The sequence below is a fragment of the Aptenodytes forsteri genome, unplaced genomic scaffold, assembly GCF_000699145.1.
Source record: "Aptenodytes forsteri isolate BGI_AS27 unplaced genomic scaffold, ASM69914v1 Scaffold2, whole genome shotgun sequence".
Lineage (NCBI taxonomy): Eukaryota > Metazoa > Chordata > Aves > Sphenisciformes > Spheniscidae > Aptenodytes > Aptenodytes forsteri.
In genome coordinates, this window is record NW_008795695.1 from 16,982,258 (window position 1) to 17,004,797 (window position 22,540).

Here is a 22,540-nt window from a genome sequence, read left to right on the forward strand (position 1 = left end):
AGCGCTCCCTGGGGCTGCCTTTAGTGGGAGTGGGGGGTGGCAGCCATCGCTCCTGGCCCTGCCCATGCCTCGTCAGCCGCCCTCGTGAGAGCTGCCAGCTCCTGGTGGGTCTCTGCGCTCCCCTGTGGGTTCCCTGGCTCAGGAACCCGCCCTGTATGCCATGGTCTGCCACTCCGCTGCACGACACGCCTGCACCGGAGCTGATCGCCTCTGCGAATCTGGCATGAAATGTTGTCCACAGTGGTTTTCATCTTGGAAATGATCCGCGTGTGGTGGCTGCATTGACTGGAAGTTAAAAGGCCACAGGTGGTAACAGCCTGTGCATCACTGCGTGTCACAGCAGGCCGGTGCCTGCATCTGGCCCCAAATGCCTGCATTCAGCCCCAAATGCCTGCATTCAGCCCCTCAGCTGCGTTTGTCCGGCACTGAAATACTGCACGGGGAGTGAGCAAGCCAGCAAGGTAAGGGGACAAGGCAGGAAAGTAGGCAAGCTTGGGTCCCAGATCCTCATATATACGGGCCTCACAGTCTGCAGTCACTGAGTAAACAACTTGAGTCCTTGTGCCCAGCAAAGAGCGGGTGCTGTGCCACTGCCAGCGGCAGCAGTTGAGTAAGAAAATAAGGAAAAATCGAATTGGGAGCCTCTGACCTATGGAATTGGTCCAGGGTCTGTTCTCTGGGAAAAGACATCCTACACCACGGGAAAGGCCAGGGAGACAGTCTGGTACAAGTTACTCCTTATGCAGAGATTGCGTTGCTGGGAGTATCGAAATAAATTTTCTGAGTACTTGTTTCCTTCCTGCTTTAAGGTCCTCAGCTCACGCCGGGAGCCACACAGGTACATACAAAGCTTCGAACCGGAGAAGGAAACGGCAGGTCACGCTAAAAGCTTTTGTTTTGATTCTTAGATTTTGTTGTTTCTAAGAGAGGGGAAAACAGCACAGCAGTCAGTGTGGGTTTTTTGCATGGTACACTGAGAGAGGACAGGGAAAGAGAACACAGGTCCTAATATTACAGCAAACATTCTTGCAGAGAGCTAAATGGCAAGCAAATGCTGCATAATATATACAATCAAGAGAATATAGGTAAGGCCTTTCTTGCACTGACTTGTTACTTAGCGTTCAATAACTCACTACCAAACCAAAAATACAATTACTGAGATCCCACTGCAGAAGAAAAGCATAGTTCAACTTTCTGGCAAAGCTCAATTACCCTGTAGCAAATCAATCAAATGTGTGTGCAGCAAGCAATGAAATAGTACAGATGTCACCTCATTGCCTTCAGCTGAACATGGTTTTTCTTCTTTCTAAAAATCAGCAAGTAGCACTAGGAAATATTTACAAAGTTCACATTATGCAGAAGATAAAAAGGAATCCATCAGTGTGATTTAGAGTGGCAGAGAACAGTGTTCAGGGCATACGAAACAATAAATAATGAAAATTCATCACTAGTAACCTGGCACGACGATTTGATTTTTATAGACACCGAGATTCATGATACCAGTTTAACGTTATATCCACCACGTTTCAATAGCTACAAGCCAGGCATGAAGAGGCAATCATGCGTTGAACCATGTGCAAACACGTTAGCCAGTGCTGATGGATGTATGGTCAGGACACTGAACGTGTATATGCACAGCGAATGCCACTTAACCAAACGGGGAGTGTTCTGTTTGGATGGCGTTGGTCTGAGCTACGCAAATAAAAGCTTACCAAGGGGAGCACGGCACTACACTATGCACGTGACAGTTTGGAAAGTCACGCACACTTTGTTGCTTCAAGGGACTCTTCTTGCACTTTTGTTACGACCAGTACAAAACTGCACCCGTGTTCATGAAACTCTGAGATACGTACCTCCTATCGGGCTTCACTAACATCTCCAATAGACTCCAGTCATGCGGTAAGCTAGTGAAAAAACACCAGGGACATAGTACGCTATTTACTAGCAGCTGAGCGAGAAAGGATGACACAAAGCTTGTCTTGACTGGAATGGAGATCTTTAGTTTCCAGCAGGGATCATTACACACGGTTTCTTTTTTCGTGTTCGCTATTAACACATCATTCACAGAGCTGATGCAAAACTTTGCAATCACTTTCTTTGAAATGGCTGAAGCCACTTGAAATTAAGTCCCCTGACTTAAGCTTTTTTTGCTACAGTGTACTGTTTCATTTTGTTGTAATAACTTCTGCTTTCCCTGTGACTGTTCCTTAGCTATGGCTACAACAAATGCTTTTTATAAAAATGGAAAATAAACAAATTCACAAATCTGATTAAAAATTAGCCTGAATTTTGAAAAAATATCAAGCCTACCTGAAAACAAAATATTTGTATTTTAAGTCATCAAAAGAAAACAACTGATTCACTGCAAATGTTCAAGTACACAGAACAATGGAAATTAAGAGCATCACTTAAATACAGAAAGTTAATTTTCACTGCAGTTGTTTAGAATTGATATTTTGAAACATGAGGCATCTTAAAAAAATTTTATTTAGCATATCCAAAAACATTACAAAAATTTTTCTATAAACATAGGCAAATATGTTTAAATAGGATAATTTAATGTAAACCAAACCCCTTTAAAATATGCAATACTGTAATCAGAGGTTATTTACATCCAGTGAAGACAGAACAACCTCCACTAATGCTAAATATCATCTAAGCAAATAATTCATTTCCATGATTTCTTAAAACAGTGACACTTATATTTAAGTTAGTTTTAGTAGATAAATCATCTCAATCCTCCTAATACAAGATGAAATTCAATGTTACATTCCGAAGTGGGAAAGGCAGTGTCCTGACTATTCGTGTCATCAGTCGAGATAGTACTGCATTCAGACTTGCAAAACATTTAGAGAGGTACAACTATAAATTCATAGTATTTATTGCATGACAATGCAATTACAGGATAAGTGGCCTGCAAAAAAAGCTGTATAAAAACCCAGTACAAATGAAATTTTATTTTTCAATCAGATTAGAAAAGCCAGCCCCAAGACTAAGCTGTTTTCCCACATTTCACAAACCAGAACAAAATATTTTCTAATTTGACATTATTACGACATGGAGAAAGCTGTTCGTGTCTTAGAGGAAATACCTTTGGATAACTGTCCCACGCAAGTATTGTTTAATTATGAAATTTATTCACCAAGACATAAGTTTACAGCCCACAATGCTATAAAAGCCACAATGGCTTTCATGCTCATGTACATGGAAAAGGTATAGCCCAATAAATTCAACTCATAGATCATTTTAGATATTTGGTTGTGGCTTTTTTGGAAAGACAAGCATCATTTTTGCATTGCACATTAAAATATCTACAGGATACAGCAACATACTCAACTTAGGAGCCAGAAACATAAAGCCATTAAAAGTCGTAGTGGAATATAGGGTAATAAAAGAAAAAAAAAAAAAGAAAAGAAAAGCCAGCTCATCTCTAAACTAGACTGCCCATGTGCAGGGGATGATGACAGCTGCTGAATGACCTAATGTGAAATGGGTGATCTCCACGTGTTTCCTACAGGAAAGTCTTATATCCAAACAAAAAAAGTTACTGCTAAAACTACTAGCTGTGCTGGCAGGCACAGGAGATGCCAATATGGCATGGACGTTGAAATACCAGCTCTTTCTGAGGTGGTTCCTGCATGTTGAGATGAGGCACTTTGTTTCGGTAATGTCTGCCTAAAGCAGCATATTAACTGTTGCTCAGTATAAAAGGAGCTTTAACTTCTACGAGTGGCAATTCAGGACACATAGAGCTAAAACCACTTCAAAAGAAAAGGTCAGACAGTCCAAAAACAAGACCCAGGCAATTCTTACTACCAGTGTCCAAAACATATTGTACTTATCTGCCCAATATCTAGTATAAATAATAAATATAAATAAGAGTTATCTTTTTTGACAACAGTTTGGCCTGGAGTTCATCCATTAACTCTAATACGACTTGCCTTAGCAACTGAAGATCCCCAGTAGACAACTTAGGCAACCTACTCTTTGCCAAAAATGAGAACATAAAATTAATCACAAAATCCTTACTTCATTTGTCAATACATTATATCAAATTCTTACAGAAGTGTGCATAAACACATCCGTATATGACCATACATTTCTTTTCAGCAGCTTTCTGTAAAATTCCTTAGGGACAAGACGGGCCAAGCCCCCATGAGACGGCAGACAACAGCACACATCTTGGACATTAACAGCGCTTTCAAACAGATGGCACTGGCGTTTCATTTGGGGTCTCTGGAACAAGATGCAGTTTGGGTTTCTGTAGTACGAAAGCCAACATAACACAGTAGTCCTTCAGGGCTAAATACACTTCAGTTGGTGCTAATTGATTAGTAGAACACGGAACAATACTAAAGCTAATGCCACACTACCTTGGTGTGGGAAGAAAGAAAACTGAAATGAAATGCACAAGCTAAACCGAGCAATAAACTTTTAAATCAAGCTGGGAAAAAAGAATCTCCACACTACAGCTTGCACCAGCTTAACTTATCATCAGCGCCTAAACCAGTTGGTTGAAATCCTGTACAAGCCTCTATTCTAACTGGCATCAAGTCTGACAGAAATCCACATCTCTTCAGCCTCAAAAAGTCACTCCAGACTAATGCTTGGGGGAATGCCTGTGTTGTGTTCTTAGAAATACAACATGGTGGGTCCTCACGGTTCTGCCCTACGTCGGGTGGGCTCTGCAACTCACAACTGGAGATAGCAGAGCCAGGCTGGCCACCCAACTTCTGGAGCCAGCCTGGACTAACATGCTTCCTAGCACCTCTTACTCTGACGGGCACCTGTAACCTAAGAGCTGTGAAAAAAAGGCCTGTGTACACTGAGAACGGAGTGAATTCATGTCATGGATAAAAGCACTACACTGTTCTTACAAACAATAAAAAAATGTAAGTAGTTTTATTTCGTTATAACATATTGTTAACTTTTGCAACAGAAGCACCTTGTTGGAATGGATAGGCTATAAATATATTTGTTGTTGAAAAAAGGTATCTATATTCTCTGCAAAGGATTTCCATAGCCACCAAGACAAGGTGCACACACGGTACATCTAAGTATGCAAGAGGCAAAAGAATATCAGCGTTTGAGGAAGGGGGTTTTATTTCATAGTTGAGAAAAAAAAGAAGTCACACACTGAATGCTTTCCCTTTTTTTCCCTTTTAAAAAGGAAAGTAATACCTTTGGGTTTGTGTTTATGGATAATATCCTGGTTCCAATGAAGACTATGGTAGGAAGACCATGATCAGGGTTTTATCCACTCGAGAGTATTTCGTTATTACCGTTGCATGAACTTTCAAGTTCTAAAGTTAACATATGCACACTTCTTACCTCTAGAATACACAAGTAAAAACAGATAGGAAAACAGAGAGGAAAGGCAGAACACAGACAAAAAAGTACACTCTTAAATTCACTAATTAGTATCTTGAACTGTTAGCTTCTAAACATTTACAGAATTTTGAGTTGCAATAGCAAAAGCTTTAGAATAACACCTCTTCTGCTAGGACTCTGAAATTATTGCTATTATGCCAGCCTACTCTTAACGAGATACTGGTTTGAACACAAAGGCATGCTGCTCTCAGCCTTCCAAGGGCCCAGGACAGGGTGCAGCATGTAACAAAAATCCAAGTGAGAAAAAGGAACCAACCAGACAAGAGGCAATACTGCAAGATCAGTCCCCTTTAGTGTCAATAACTATCTAAAACGTTGCTTAAGGATTCCCTATTTCAGGCAATTCTGACAGTCTGCAGTAAGAAAGGGGAGGGGCATTTGACAAATCTTGTGGGGAATGTGGACAATGTTCTGAATAAAACAAGTGTCATCCCTCAAAGCAGAGGTACTTCTGAGAAGTATGACAGAGCACCACATTTGTACCTGCACTACACTCTCAATACAGAATCCTTATCTTTTAAGACCTGCCGTAGGGGAAAAAAATCCCAAACCCAAAGAACAAGTGAATCTAAACCAAAAGTGAAGTTCATTGTACAAGTCCATCAAATTACAGAAATGCATAATAAGCCAAGATAAAGTGCTACAAAATGATTAGTAATTTTTGAAAAGTCCATAGCATTCTTCTTGCTTTACTTATTACTGGTGACAACAGGAGATAGTGCAATTGCACTGGCTGAACTGGAATTCACAATGTCTTCGTATTGCGGGGGTGGATCTAAATGTTGTTCAGTTTCACTTCTTCTCATACTGATTTCACCAGTGGCTTCCTCATATGAAGGAGGAGGATCACAGTTTGAGAGCCTTGTGGATATTGAGTCTGACCGTCCATCCGTATAGCTCAGACCTCCTGGAGAGAGCCCACTGACTTCATACATTTCCTCCTGTGGGGAATGAACAATGCTGAGAGGCGGCGGAAGCGGACCTCTGCCATCAGCCACAGCACCATCACCCATCGCTTCGTGGGCTCCCCTATGCACGTACACCGACTGTCTACGCATTTTCTTTTTAAACAGGCATCTCCATATGACAAAAATGACAATGAGGATAACAAAAAGGCCAATGATTAATGGAAATGCAAGGTAAAATGAATACCAGGTATGTCCTGTGTTACTTTCTCCCTGAAGTCCATTTTTGTAGACTTTCCAGAACTCCTTCTAGAAGAGCAAGACAGGATAAGTCAGAAACTATAAGACAGTTAAAAAATACACTGTAATCAAGCTGTTTTAAATGAACGAGAAAAAAAAGGCATTTCAAGTACTGATGATTAAAATAAGAACAGGTATGGATAAGCACGCCCAATAAACTTCCAAATTTTCTTCCGATGTGGTTAGTGACACAAAAGGGTTTTGTTTTTTTAGACCAACTCCTCACTGCTTTTAAGATTCCTGTATCTGCACTTAATATTGACAAACCTGCAGCACAGACAGGCATAGGTAAGAAATCTCATCAGCATGCACATCAGACATCTGGTGGATCAAAATTTTTCAGCACCACTCAAGGTAAAAGTTAGGGGGTTTGTTTGTTTGTTTTAAAATTGTGATAATATACTAATACAGTTTGACAAGGAAATACTGTTTCGGCATGACAGACCATTTTGGCAAAGCACAACTATGTTGTACTGTCAATCTCATACTTCAGACTTCCTCCACCCTCTGGCTCATAAAGCAATTCTTCTCATCTTATTTTGACTTGATTCAGATCCTCTGTTTATAGTTAAAAATAGCTTCAGCACTATGAGACTATTACACAGCTTATTATATTCCAGAAATTTTGACAACATAGCTACCGATAAGTGGAACAAAGTAAAAAGTGAAAATATGAACAAGGGAAAACAAAGATGAAGGGGGACACCAGTACTTGAAAGTACTCTTTCCTACATTAATATGCACAAGTAGGAGCACAAAGATCATGTCGCCATCCCATTTTCTCTGCGGTGAATGCTATGAAAAACTAGTACAAAGAAAAGCATACCCTGCCTCAAAAAAGTAGTCATCCTCACCTGTAATAAGAGCTCTCCTACTAAGAAACACTTCCACTGTATTTTATAGCCATGTATTATTTCAGAAAAAAAATAATTAAAACCCCCAAATAAATCTATGCCAGAAACTCTGAACTCTTTAGTTTCCTTTAAAAATGCAGAGACCTGACCCACTCATATTCATGCCAGCATCTATTTTAAATAATAGTACACATCTCACATGCAAGTATTTATAAAACACTCACCAGGTAAAATTGATACTGTCATTGCTCAGTTACTAGTAAATGATGTATTCAGGTTGCAGACTGACTGACTTTGTACACAGACAAATCAGATCCATCAATTTTCTTTGTTCAAGACTGCTGCCACATGATCAGCATCAAACAGATAATGCCACCAAACTGATCTCAGAGGCAGCTTGAGTCCAGAAGCAGCAAGGCCCCTCTAGCGTGAAGGCTAAGCTTGCCCTGTGCAAAGCCAGGACCAGGACACCATGTGCAAAACACATGCTCACAATGCTTCTGGATCAGAATTGACTAAGGTTAGGAGCAATGCTATGTGCATGGAACAACTGGCTATCATGTACATTTTTTTTTTAAAAGATAAATTCAGTTGTTCTTATCCCTATACTGAGTGCAAGTTAAAAAAAAAAAAAAAATCTTAATTCCTACAGCAATCCAGGATCAGGTGTTTTTCCTGAATTCCAAGGCTTGACATCACAAGCAAGTCATCACAGTGCCCCTCCTTGATGTGAACCTAGGTCCAAATCATCTAAGCTAAGTCAGGCAGCATTGACTTCAAACAAAGTAAGCAAGTCTTGGAAGATGGACTAACCTCTCTAGATACTTTTCTGCAAGGGCCTTCCTTGATGCATTGTTCCACAGTGAACCCCAGATCAACTGTGCTGACTTTAGAAAAACATATTTGAGGTGGTAAACTAACATTAAAAAATGAAATCAGCTGCACAACTGAGGACTTTTGGGATCTCTGCATGATAAAAACCAACAAAACCAATGAACTCATCTCTCCCCACCAGATCACCAGGCAATTAAGAAGATCTGTTACCTATTACCTTTCCATCTGGTTTAAATACAACTAACTAGATTCTTTAGTGGAATAAATAATAAATGTATTCTCAACTAAAAAAGCAGAAAAAGATTCATTAGGATTATTAACTGCTATTGACTGTTACTGGAACCAAGCTTCCCACTTCACTGCTGTGCTGCCTCAACGGCAGCAAAGGAAAAAACTGGTACAATGTTTGGTTTTGAGGCCAAAGTTGCAAAAATTTACTGAAAGTCATCAAATATACTGTGCAAGGATGTGTCATTTTAAAGACTCCACGGAGGAGAAAGGTAGTTTTGATGAAAAAGATGAAATCACACTTTTCCCTCAGCAATATATTTTGTGTTGCAGACTGCAGAGGAAATGCACCCTCTCCGATGTAAGGGTATTAAGTTGTGACTGGTATTTTAGTACTGTTTCCATGTTACTTCTAGCTCAGCTTTATATACGCTGGAGAAAACGTCTCTGTATCTTCTTCAGAACGCTGTAATACCAGCATCTCTCCTTGTCACTCTGCAACATGGCAAAGCAGCAGAAAAGCTGTTTTCCCAGAGTGGCAGGCAATTAGTTCAGAATAGGGTGTGTGGCTGTGGGGGATGTTCAAGTTGATGGTGTGTCCACACAGGCGCATAAAGAGCTTAAGGTAAGAGTTTAAACTGCCTTAAGGATGAAAGTAGTTTAGTGTCCGCTTTCATTTGCATGCAAGGCAAAGGAAATTCCAAGACAGTTTAGACACACCCCCCCCGTCAAAAATTACAGTGCTTCACATCTAAGGCTATCTTCAGAGACAGAGGAATAAAGTTCTGCACACAGGTGAAAAATACTAAGAAAGAAACACTTGTTCAGTCATTTAAAAAAAAGCTTTCTTTAAATTTTCCTCGGGGGGGGGTGGGAACCAAAGCCAAAAAAACCCAAACCCACAAAAAAACACCAACCAAAAACTTACTAGTGTACTAAACCCAAGGTTTCCAGCTTACATTTTTGCAAGCCAAATCTCAGAGGGAAGCACAAAGACTGTTAGTTCCAGACTGACAGAATTGACAGGAACTGCAGGAAACTAATACTTCAGGTTTGAGTTGCGCAGCTGCCAAGCAGCTCCCCCTCTGCTCTGTCATCCCACAGCTACACTGCACTGTAAATTGAAGGCACAGGAGGAGGACAAACCATCTGGTCAAAGTCAAATCATGCCCAACAAAACCACGGAGAACTTGGATGAATTTGCACAGTGTGAGGATTTGTACAAACTGCTATAAAAAAAAACAAGAGGGGGAAATACTGAAAACCTAGGAAGTAGCTGTACAGCTCATACAGAAAGTTAAAGAGTAATTTAAAAGTTGGAAAACTCACAGCACAAACATCCCTTCCATAGTTGCTGGTCTCTTAAACCAAGAACAAAAAGGACTTTCTTTCTACTTGACAAAATTATTAACTCGTGATTTATGAAAAGGACACTCCAGGAATCATTTATTCTTGAGTGCTGTACAGCTGGGAATACCAGGTGTGTATGACTTAAAAGGCTGAAAAACTAAGTTAAGCAGGCCACAGAATCAGACAACCGCAATGGAAAAGACTTAGAAAACATCTAACACATATTCCCGCCAAGAACTACTTTTCTGAATGTCCCTTACTGCTTTGGCAAATCTAGTTTGAAATAATCAAAAGGAATTCTCAAGGGCATCCCACGCAAAGACAGTTACAGCCAATTTGCCAGAATTTTGTTTCCCTTTTATTTCTAATACTTCTCAGAACAGAGTCAGCATCAGTCAACTGGATCTGAACGCTGAATCAAATACGAGATCCACATGAAAGTTAAGAGACTCACACCCTGCTGAGAATTTCAGCTGAGGCCTTTACCACATTTGGCAGCATCGTCAGCCTCAAATGATTCTTGGTCAATTGTCTGACTTGTTTTAAAGGTGAACTAATAATACGCCAGTCAGAAGACTGCTTGGTATTCAGTAAGTAGAGGATACAAACAAAGCAATAATGGGAAGTGAGTGTACCTGCTACACTGTTTTCTTCTGGTCTGCCCTCAATTTTAGGTGGCAGAAAAAGATTCACCTCTTCTCTTCTGGGTATTCATCCAGCATCCATAATTAGACACAGACTGATGCTAGAAGTCTTACTTGATCACACCATTTTAGATCTGGTGCTGACAAGTTTCAAGTTGCTTGCTAAGCTTTTTAGTGTCCTGTTCGTTTGTTTTGCTAGAATAGAGCTATACAGAGAACCTTGCAATTTCTGTAATACTTAAAATTTGTGGGAAATTTGAAACACAAGTAAAGATCTGTGACTTTTAGCTTTTAAAGTCTGCATGCAGTATAATTTAAAAAAAATGAGTTAATGGATATAAAATTATCAGTGCTTCAGTCACACCCAGATACTTTGCACAGTAACCTTTGAACAAATCTTTGAGTCTCCCAACAACCTTTGACAACTGACCAGTGACCACATACAGTGCTGCCTGCAAGCTACAGGTGCTACAAATAAACAGCTTTACTAGATCAGACCTAGGGTTCACCTAATCCATTACCTGCTCTCTGAACAACAACAACAATCATTAGAGACTGCCGAAAGAAGAGTTCAAACATAAGCAGGCAGCGATACTCTCCCAGCTTCCACATATTTGCGCTTCAAGAACTTCCATTAGCCAAAGCTAACCCCTTTTATTCAATGGTCCCAGATTAATTTATCTTCTGTTCATTTATGTCGTCGTTCTCTGAACCTATATGAGCTTTTAGGATCCGAGACATCCCGTGGCAAGGCAGTCCACAGCTCTATTATCTGTGGTGAGAAGAGATACTTCTGTTTGCTTTGAACCTGCACCTTCTGGTTTCCTTTGAGGCCCTCTTAGCTCTCCTGTCAGAAGGATGGCAAGTGACTGACCTCAGTTCAATCTTCATGCTCCTCACAGACATCATCACATATTCCCTGATTTAACTCTTTTCTGATCTATCGTTGTTACAGAAGTCTTTTCATATCTTTGGTCAACTGTCACACTTCTCTGGTCCTCTGGTCCTTCCTCAGCTACTAATTTGCTTTTTAGGAGACAGGGAGATCAGAGCTGTACATGGCACATTCAAGATGCGGGTGTGCAATGACATAATTATGTTCTTCATTTTGATCCCTATTCCTTTCTTCGGATTTTTAGCACTCAGGTTTTTATTTTGTTTTGTTTTTGTTTGACTGCTGAGCATTAAACTCAAGTCAAATTCAGATCTTGTTCCTGAGTTCAGTTCAGAGCCAATCATAATGAATGTTCCCTTTTCCCCCATGTGCATTACATTTGTCAACACTGAATTTCATATTCTGTTTTATCCACAAAGTCCTGCAAATTCTTCCCTGTTGGCTCTAGCCTTATTAACATAATAATATTATCTTTATAATTAACTTAATAATTTTAAATAATAATACTGAACTTATCAAAATCCCCAAGCCCACACATTATTAAAGGCATTCAGTATTTCCATGACAGCTATGCATGTACACTTAACATACACAATGCTAACTTCCAAGAAAAACTCATGCATCAAAAATACCAAGCCCACCATTATTAAAGGCATTCAGTATTTCCATGACAGCTATGCATGTACACTTAACATACACAATGCTAACTTCCAAGAAAAACTCATGCATCAAAAATAACTTGAGGGAACTGCTTGATATTATTTTAGTATTACAAATCCAGATGTTGCACACCTCCCCAGAAGACTGCAGAAAAACAAGGAACCAAGTGGACAAGATAAAAAATACAGAGAGATTACACAAAACAAAGTTACCATGAGATAAACAAGCTACAGACCCCTGTTTGAATTCCAGTCTATCTATACTATGAAATCATTGCATCTTTGTTACTCTGAACATACTGTATCATGATCCTAGTCTACTGCATCCATTTCCTTCCCCTGGGACACAGAAGTTGTGTCTTACTAAGCGGCTGTAAGGATGGATACCGCTGGGGGACAATGGACTAAATAAAGCCTAAGTAAATGAGGCTGGTCAGGCACGAGTGCACATTAGCAGAGCCTGGCCCATTAGCAAGCTACCAACAACAGAATAAAGCAGCTAGGCAAAAAGGGTACAGTAATAGAAATGGATAAAGGGTGAGGGCCTTATTGGAAGCTCCTTCTCCCCTGTGACACAAAGGTTGTGGCAAGAGCAGCAATGTAATGTTTCCTACTTTACTATTTCCCAAATACCTCTGCGAGGGAAATGCTATCTACCAAAACACAAAATGTTCCTAAATGGGGGAAAAGAAGCTGAAGTGAGAGGCAACAAACATGTTTAGGCTATGCTTTCTCTAGTGACTTGAACTTCTTGTGCTACTGAAGCAAAAGTGATATTGCGTTAGAATTTTACACAAGTACTGTCATTGTAAACATTATTCTTAATTACACAATGAGCTATCATTAGGAATGGCCACACCAAGCCAAGTTTGGGAAGTAAAAAACATGTGCGTACATGCACTTTAAAGCTTCAGAAAGAAGCAGCTTTGAAGAGACACCGCACGTCCTACTACTTCATTTTAATAAATCAGAAAGTTCTCATTCTAGCCTCATCCATCTCCCCACTTATGACCTCCAACAAAAAGATGCCAAGAACTTAAAAGTTCAGTATGCCTTTAAAACAACATCGCTATTTTTTGATGTAGAGCTCAGCCAGTGAAGAGCGGAACACATCATCTGTGTAAATTCTGGAAATCTGCAATGCTCCCTGTGCCACTTTGCCCATTCACCTATTGGCCTTGCAAGTACAATTTCCCTGTGCAAAAACACACAAGGGATAGATGCTTTTTTTGAAGATAAGTTTTCTGAGTCACATTTTCTAGCACCTGTTTTTCACCTCAGATTTATCCACAAATTCAGCCCTAATTTCATTCATGTCTGTCTTGAATTAAAAAAAAAAAAAAATAAAATCTTGACTGTATTGCATTAAATAGGTCAGATGCCACCATCAAAAACTTGTGTACTGTTTTTATTTGTTGGGAAGCAATATAAGATACGTTGGGTATGATGTGCAGCTATTGCTTGCAGAGCCATTAGCCCACAAGCTTCTTTTAATTAGAGAAGTCAACAGACTTATGCAACAATTCTGTGTGGGCAGTATCTGCTTCATTCCTGTCAAGTTAATGTATCACTGACCTTGCATAACACACGGTAGCACTGAAATTATTGTTCTTTCCCTGTTTTAGATCACTGCTGCTTAATAATACTCTCTGGGGGCTTGCAGATTTTAGCTTGAAGAAGGCCACTAGTCTTTCCTTATTTTTAGACTATTAATAGTCTGGGCACTGACCACCTTGGGCAGCTACACCAGCACCTGGGATTCAAAGGTGTATTTTAAATGGAAAGCTTTTTGAGTTGCTCACTCATTTCATCTGAGCACATTCAATAAACAAGTTATTCCACAAGGAGTGAGATAACTGAAGACTTGTGCTCTCTGCTTCTATATATTCCCCGTAACAGTCCCAATCACATCATTTCTTCCAAGCAAGACAACTGCATTTGTGATATCCAGGTCAGTCTTAAGTGTGTGATGATAGGAGAACCAGGACACAGGCTATTTGGGTAAGTAGTGCTGCCAAACAGACGACAGTTTTGCCCACCTTTTCTCAAGTGGGGATATTAATTCATATTCCTTTTCTTCCCAGCTGCCGATTTTCACAACACTTAAGAGCGTAATTATTTTTGACACCTCTACCCCCTTCAAATTCCATTTAATTGGGATGAAGGATTCAAATGTTATTGCTGTGCAGTCTATCCATCTCCACTGTACAACTTATTTACTTAAAGAAACAGGCCAAAAAGAAAAACAAATCTAATGTAATGTTGGAAAACACACAAGCATTCAGCACATCCACAAATTTAGTATCAATACACCCCACCCATCTTTAAATACACACCAAAACATACCGTTTTTTCCTCATTTTCAAATGCTTCTCTTGCTTCTTCATAGCTACAGATTTCTTCTCTGCATTCATGTTCTATGTCACCTTGCTTTAATTCTTCCAAAAATGTGTTGGCTCTCGGGTATCTTTTTAACACAGAATTGGCTTTGTCCTCTGTTAAGAACACTGGTAAGAGGAGAGACAACAAAGGTCACTTCAAAAGAGACATCTAAAACCTCATGCTAAAACTGCTCAAAGAAAATGTACTTTTGAGAAATAAAGAGCTTTTTCAAAGTCCTCCCCTTTATTTAATATGATAAAAGGCCTTTCCTAGTTTTATTCACTGTTCTAAGTAGCTGGGCCTACAATTTCAGTAGTTATTGCTATAACGTCATAAGTGTGATGGACCTCAATTCAGCATCACAGTCATGCATGCTTAAACAAGACTGAAGCCGGTGCCTAAGAAGAGTGCTCAGAAGAGACAGGCACATGCTCAGCTCAAGCAACTTCTTAAACTAAGATGACACAGAACAAACAAATCCTGCTTGTGAACATCCAAAAAGATACTTGCAACTGCCTGAGGGCATCACAGCCAGAATGCTCTGAAGTTTTTGATATAAATATTTATGAATATTACCCAGAGTCATACACACCAGAACAGCTGCATTTATCAAAGTTTAAGTCTGTAAGTTTTCTTAAGCAACTTTGAAGCAGACTTGCTTCCTTCACTCCAGAAATGTCAACCCTGAAATAGTGACCCTTTCGGGGGTGCGGGGGGAAGTAGCCTCTTTCTATTTTCTTGAATCATACACAAAACCTCACCTTATTTGATGAATCAAATAAACCAACCCCAAACAGCCAACATTCTGACACAGGTATTCTTTATTTGCTTTCCTTGGTTTCCTGTTCAAAGAAGAGAGCTGGAAGCAACCTCTTTTCTTCCGATGTTCCAGCTTTCCCTCAAACTCCCTGACCAAATGATTTTTACAGTAACATGCAGCAACTGGAACACTCCAAAATCCAGATGACTGCATTACCCGGGAGGTACATCTGCGTGAATGATGCATAAATTCTCCAGGTATTTCAGGTCAGGAAGCAAGAACATCATGTCAGTGCAACACTGTTCTTGGGCTCTCACTGCCAGCAAGAGTGGCTTATTATTCAATGTGCTGCCATACTAACACAGCCATACCAGTTGCCTGACCTATGCAATCATTTCTGCATTGGCTCATTTACAGCTAGTCTGGGACTGCCGATATGCTACAGAGACAAACTCTCAGTCTGCCGAAGGACAGAGACTGACTGGTTTAAGCAATGATTTAGCTATAATTTTATACGAATCAGTTTGCTGTCTTTTTTTTTTTCTTAATCATCTGATTTTGAATTTTAAAAAAGGATGGCAGCAAGTCTACAAAAATGGTCACTATACTTTTGCTTTCTCATAAAATAGATGGGGTGGCATTTTTCAGCAATGAGACTACTACCATAATTAGGCTGACCTACTTTAATTTCATTTTGTTTAGTCTCTGTGGTATACTTTGTTATAAATTGTTAGACAGTCATCTTCCTTTTGCAAAAGATTAAATGAAGATTTGGAGATTAAACTCCCAAAACACCAGTCACTCCTATACTTTCACAGTTGAATACATGTGGTACGTACATGCACCACACAAATCACACTATTCATGGTGTTACCAGAGGTTGCATACAACTCTACAACTGCACCTCCTGCAATTTTGGTTTTCTACAGCACCACAGGTGAGCACACGGGCATCTCCTATTGTGTAAGGTCACTGACTAAATAACATAGAAATTAATATTAAAAAATCTCTTCAAAAAGGAAAGAAAAAAAGGACGGCTTCTTTCCATTTCCCACACAATTCTCCTGACTCCCCTCTAGGCCTGAAGAACTTGGTTTCTTTCAACACGCCTCAGTGATCACCTAAACATGATGAGATGAAGGACTTGGCCACATCAGGAAGCCAGCGTGCACCCATGCATGCGGATGGACTGCCAGTGCTCTACCTAGTTCTCACCAACTCCTCCTGTGGGCATTCCTGAAGTGGAACAAACTACAGCCCAGACTCTCTCTTAAGAGTGTCCATATGTGGAGTCACCGAAGAGTAGATAATGCACTATAAATCAAGTTTCCCTTCCTTCAGCAGATAAAACCTAGGGAATTTCATTTCACGGCTGGAATCCGTCCCTGAAAACAGCAATGAGACAAACTATGACAGCTTTGTCCTCGATGCAGAGGGAAAAGAAATAGAGAGGAAAACGTAGCTAGCTGAAAATAGCCTGATTTAAAGCTTCTGGCTCTCAGAAACAATACGCAAGTCTTTGTTTCTGCGTGCCCTTTCCAATTTACCGAAGAAGCAAACTGAGAATAAAGGTTTAAAAGCTGGTATGTTACAAAATACTGCGTTTGATACACATTGGGATGAGTTTCTAGGTAATAGCTTAGTTTCCCAAAAAGAGCTAAGCATACATTTCTGCTTCAAAATGCATTGACGAAGAACAGCAAAGCATTAAAATAATTCAATATTCAAGAATGGCCAATATATGACTATCTAAAAAACCCAACTTTTTTATTTAGCAATTCATATTCAGAAAGTGTCTCCTCTCACAATACAGTACAGAAAATGCATACATCACAGAGACAAAAAAGCCCACTGAGGAAAATAAACCACACCCCGTATTAATTCTGAAGGTATCTGATAAATAATGATCTATGATTAGTCCAGACCAGGAATGGCTTTTGACCCTGCAAGGCTGGAAAAAAATGAAGTATATTAATTTCTTTGGTTTGATTTGACATTTTTAAAGCTCTGCACACTCCTAGTGACTTTAAATCCTGTTGAGAAGTCAATACAAATTCAGCAAGGAAACATAAAAACATACACTGATCAAAGCAATCTTCACGGAGATACTGATTGAAACTCAGTGATTTAATGAGAACCAGTCATTGCCTGATGAATCCTATAAAAAGAGATAATGGAACCATATTGCAGAAACCACTTTGACTTCTTAGTATTCCAGGACCATCATCATGTAGACATTCAGATATAATGGCATAGGAGTGTGTAAAAAAAACGCTTTGGGTTGGATGCCCACCTAGCCAAGCTACAGCGTGGCTGAATTCACTGCAGCTGTTACGATGGAGCTTAAGATGATCAGGGAAGAATTGCATGTGGCAAGAATAAAGTCATGAAGCAAGACAAAACTTGGTTTTTCACTTTGTTAAGGAGATTAACTAGCAAATACAAGATAAAGGAAAAATCAAAATTATGATTTTGGCATTATGTAAGATAGACACAGGAACAAAAAATCTGAAGTCTCTTCCTCTCTATATATATTTGTAGAATATAGATGAAGATATACAACTCCCAAATCTAATGCATTGGAATACATGTTTATTTCTTCGAGCATGCTTGTGCTCTGTGTGTAACTGTAATACTTGGCTTTTAGCAAGTTTTTATGCATCAGCAAGTGACAAAAAAAACATTCCAAAGTCTAATGCATACAACAGAGACAAAAAAGCCCACTGAGGAAAATAAACCACACCCCGTATTAATTCTGAAGGTATCTGATAAATAATGATCTATGATTAGTCCAGACCAGGAATGGCTTTTGACCCTGCAAGGCTGGAAAAAAATGAAGTATATTAATTTCTTTGGTTTGATTTGACATTTTTAAAGCTCTGCACACTCCTAGTGACTTTAAATCCTGTTGAGAAGTCAATACAAATTCAGCAAGGAAACATAAAAACATACACTGATCAAAGCAATCTTCACGGAGATACTGATTGAAACTCAGTGATTTAATGAGAACCAGTCATTGCCTGATGAATCCTATAAAAAGAGATAATGGAACCATATTGCAGAAACCACTTTGACTTCTTAGTATTCCAGGACCATCATCATGTAGACATTCAGATATAATGGCATAGGAGTGTGTAAAAAAAACGCTTTGGGTTGGATGCCCACCTAGCCAAGCTACAGCGTGGCTGAATTCACTGCAGCTGTTACGATGGAGCTTAAGATGATCAGGGAAGAATTGCATGTGGCAAGAATAAAGTCATGAAGCAAGACAAAACTTGGTTTTTCACTTTGTTAAGGAGATTAACTAGCAAATACAAGATAAAGGAAAAATCAAAATTATGATTTTGGCATTATGTAAGATAGACACAGGAACAAAAAATCTGAAGTCTCTTCCTCTCTCTATATATTTGTAGAATATAGATGAAGATATACAACTCCCAAATCTAATGCATTGGAATACATGTTTATTTCTTCGAGCATGCTTGTGCTCTGTGTGTAACTGTAATACTTGGCTTTTAGCAAGTTTTTATGCATCAGCAAGTGACAAAAAAAACATTCCAAAGTCTTAGTTTGACTTACTATTATTGAAGAGAATAATACAGTCAAATCAATCTATTATAAATTCTCAGAAAAACCTGTGTGCTATCATTACAGTGAATAGATACTCTAGTGATGTGAAATTAAATCAGAATCAGAAAGAGACAGGCAAGGACACAAGAGGATAAATATGTCTCAGCTTGCCAGCTGAAGCTGTCACAGGCAAAGAAAATAGGCTTCAGGTCTTTACAGATATAAGGAACAGCAGTGTGGGAAAAGTATTCTGGGACACAGAAGTGCTGCTGAAGCAAAGCCCAGGGCATCCAGGACACCAAAACCAGCTCTATTGAGCCCATTACTGAGGCTTCCTTTTTCTGTCTCCTTACCAACACCCACGCAGATTAAAACCACCACCAAACACTACAAATAAACTTTTCATTTTAAATTCGATGCTGCAGCTACTGATAAATTCGAGTATTTCTGTAGGTGACCTTAATAAAACTACTTGGTTTGCACAGGGCAGAAGGGACAAAAATGTTTTGAGCGTTTACATATACAGCTTAAAAAGTGACTTCTGCTCAGAGATTCTGGAGTTACTGGGACAAGCTTAGGAACAGTTAAACTAAAGTATGCAAGGCTGGAAATTCAGCTCTATGGTCTTCATTCTGCAGACAGCTTTCAAATGTCCACAAATGAGTTTGTGATGATTATTATGGTCTGCATACAATAGCTCTGTCAGAACAGTAGTACGATTCCAGTTCAGTTTAGTGTGGGCAAAGATCTGCATCGTATGTAACACCAAAATCAGTTCAATAGCAGAGGACATTTTTTGTGCAAACTGACTGGGATTTTGAGCAGAGGACAGTTTGGGGTGTGTTAATGCTCAGTTCATAGGGAATAATGAAGAATGCACACTCATCACTAAGTTAACAAACTTACCACTATCCATGATGATTACTGTCAAGGCAGGGAACTTGCAAATATCAAGTCTGTAAACAAAAGAGGAAACACCCTGTTGAGTTTGTGAATTATGATGAACTTGGAAAACTTTCTCTTGATTTCCAAATATTGTTACAAATACATCAGTGTTGGAAACCCTGTAGTCAAGATTAATCCCTCTTTTGAGCTGTACCAGTACCGCATGCAGACTAATTTCAGTAGTATAGGAATACCATCCAAAAAAAAGGTAATTCTTGTGAAAAGGTGAATGCTTTAACCTTTTTCAAAGCTTTCCATATTTAGAATATGCAAAAATACTAATAAGAAATAGAAGGTGTGTATCATTTTAAATGAATCTGCAACCTCTGTTTTACCTAATTGAACTTGAAAGGTATTACATTCTCCACTGTAATTACTTATACCTTATCTAAGACTTAGCAATTCACTCTGCAGAGATCATCAAGTTAACTCATTATCTTTAGTCTATGGATCAGATTTTTTGAAATCAGAATGAACACATTCAAATTCATTCAGAGTCTGCTACTGATTAAAACAGGATGCCTGCGTAAAGTTCAAGGGCAAAACAAGACCTGCGATTTGGCAAAGGAACTTGCAATACATGTGAGGATCCCAACCGGCCCTACAAGAACTTACGTGTACTTTATACCTCATCTTGGAAGGAGAACAGACAAGAGATGCTCTTAGTCAGGAAAGTGCCTGAAGCTCATTGCACCCACCAGGCAGACAGCCAACAAGAACTGCATCTGAAGGCAGCGATAGTAGTTTGAGGGACTGTTTTCAGTTTCTTGGGAGTCTTTGTTAGTATGGGAAAAGTTAAGAAAATGAAAGCTTTCAGCAAAGTGTGAGAAAGATGCAGCTGTCCAACCAAGTTGGCAGAACACCACGAGGTTTTTACTAATAAATTACCTACTCCTAAAGGTTAGCATCAGTTCTACTTCAGAGGCCAGGTTACACATCAACATATCATACATACTAATGTCCTCACTCTCCATGAAACCACAACCTCATAAGCAAACCTCTCTGTAAAAAAGTGGTAACTATGCAAAAAGGTTGGCCACAGCTGCTGTAATAAACAACGAGAGAAAGTTAAGACTTCCAGCATGGCCCGTCCAACACTGTAATTCGTCACAAAAGAGCAGACTGCAGTACTTGTAAGGACTGCTGCCAAAGTGAATGGAGCTCTATAAAGACATCCCAGTCTGCTAACAAAATTGTAGGATTGGGACAACAAGACATGTGGGATGGAGGAGTAAACTGATTTTAAGGCAAGCTCATCAAATCTCTGTAAGGGCAAATAAATGTGAATAAACAGCAGACATTAAAGCACTCTTAAATCTCACCACCATAGTATTTAGCTTTTCATTACTAAGTATTGTAGAGCAACAGAAGCAGAGCACTTAAAAAAATTCTTCAGAATATATATAACCTCTTTTAATAGCCTGAATTTTTCTTAGCAGACTACTCTATGCAAAGACAAAACCACCTTTGCCACTTGCTTCTTGAATAAAATTAAAATTAGTATCATTTTCTGGGTGGTCACATTGTTACAACCCAAATATCTGTGCTGAAGAAATTGCCAAGCTTTTAATAATAAGCAGGTCACAAAAAAATTTGGCTACTGGTGTAACTATTCTCTTCATCTGTTACATCATGATTTTATTTTGCTATTTATTACCCTCCAGTTTCAGGTGGCTGCTGTTGCAACAGCCCCTCAAGAAAGATTCACAGCAACAGAAGAGCAAGACCCATGAGTGCTCACTCGGTCTCCTGAGCTGCAGTAATGCAGTGCATGAAATGCGCCTTGCCAGGCTTCTCCTCTCTAATGGGGACATTTTTCTGCATTACATTTCAGTTAGTCTTTAATATTTCACCCTTTTAACAAATAACTTGGGTGTGGATTTCAACAATTAAAAAAACAACAACATTAAAAAAAAAAGAGCAAAACAGATGCATCCACATCCACGCTCACTGAGTCACAACTAGACGGCTCTGCCTACTGGGAACTGTGGCGGAAACAAAGGGACGAACGTTGCTCTCCCCCGCTACGGGACATTTTCCACCAGGAGCAGAGTGCGACACTGCCTAGGGGTGCAGTGCTGCCTTGGCACCCGGCAGTAGGTGCTTGGTACCTCATGATCTTTGGCAATAAACATCAGAATACTGACATACACAGGTTGGGAAACTGGGGAAAACATGTGGAGGAGGAGAAGAAAAAAGAACACAAAAGAAAAAACACTTTTTATTTTCTTCAGTGGAAACTGATGCAAGTATACTATGAGTTAGTGATAAAATAAAGATTAGCTGAATTGGCACCAAAACACAAATTACATTTCTTTTCACCCTTCCTTCATTACAAAAGGAACCAGTGTGCCCTTCTCTAGGAAATATCAAATACAGCTTTCCAGCGATTGCGGTGCAGAAACTTCCCTTCAACAATCTACATTAGATTCTTATAGCAATTACAAGTTTTTAGAGCTCCCTGGAACTAATTATGTCCATTTTCCTAAAAATGTGTGTCTTTTTTATGCTCCCCTGCCTTCCTTCTCCATATCTCCCCAAACTTCCTCATTTCCAAGCTCCCACAAAACATGGCTAGTTTCCTGCTATGACACCTAAATACCTGCTGGGCAAGAGGCTGATTGAGGACACAGGCAATGGTTGCCCTGCCACTTGTGCTGGTTTTGGCTGGGACAGAGGTAATTTTCTTCATAGTAGCTAGTACGGGGCTGTGTGTTGGATTTGTGATGAAAACAGTGTTGATAACACAGGGATGGTTTAGTTACTGCTGAGCAGCGCTGACACAGAGTCAAGGCCTTTTCTGCTTCTCACACCACCCCACCA

General features: G+C 39.5%; 1 protein-coding gene across 1 annotated transcript; it reads right to left on the reverse strand.

Moving 5' to 3' along the window:
* Positions 1 to 2,469: 2,469 nt before the first annotated feature.
* On the reverse strand, positions 2,470 to 19,724 carry PRRG1 (proline rich and Gla domain 1). Its single transcript, XM_009283046.2, has 3 exons — positions 19,679 to 19,724; positions 14,407 to 14,567; positions 2,470 to 6,605 (listed from the first exon to the last, which is right to left on the reverse strand). Exons 1-3 carry the CDS (start codon positions 19,686 to 19,688, stop codon positions 6,081 to 6,083), a joined length of 696 nt encoding a protein of 231 aa, XP_009281321.1. The 5' UTR covers positions 19,689 to 19,724; the 3' UTR covers positions 2,470 to 6,080.
* Between the last annotated feature and the right edge of the window lie 2,816 nt (positions 19,725 to 22,540).

What these genes read in the sequence shown, in the direction of transcription:
- PRRG1 (XM_009283046.2), bottom strand. An exon ending in TTGAAAATGAGGAAAAAACG is followed by an intron (nt 6,606 to 14,406) that starts GTATGTTTTGGT and finishes TTGCTCTTCTAG; the next exon opens with AAGGAGTTCTGGAAAGTCTA.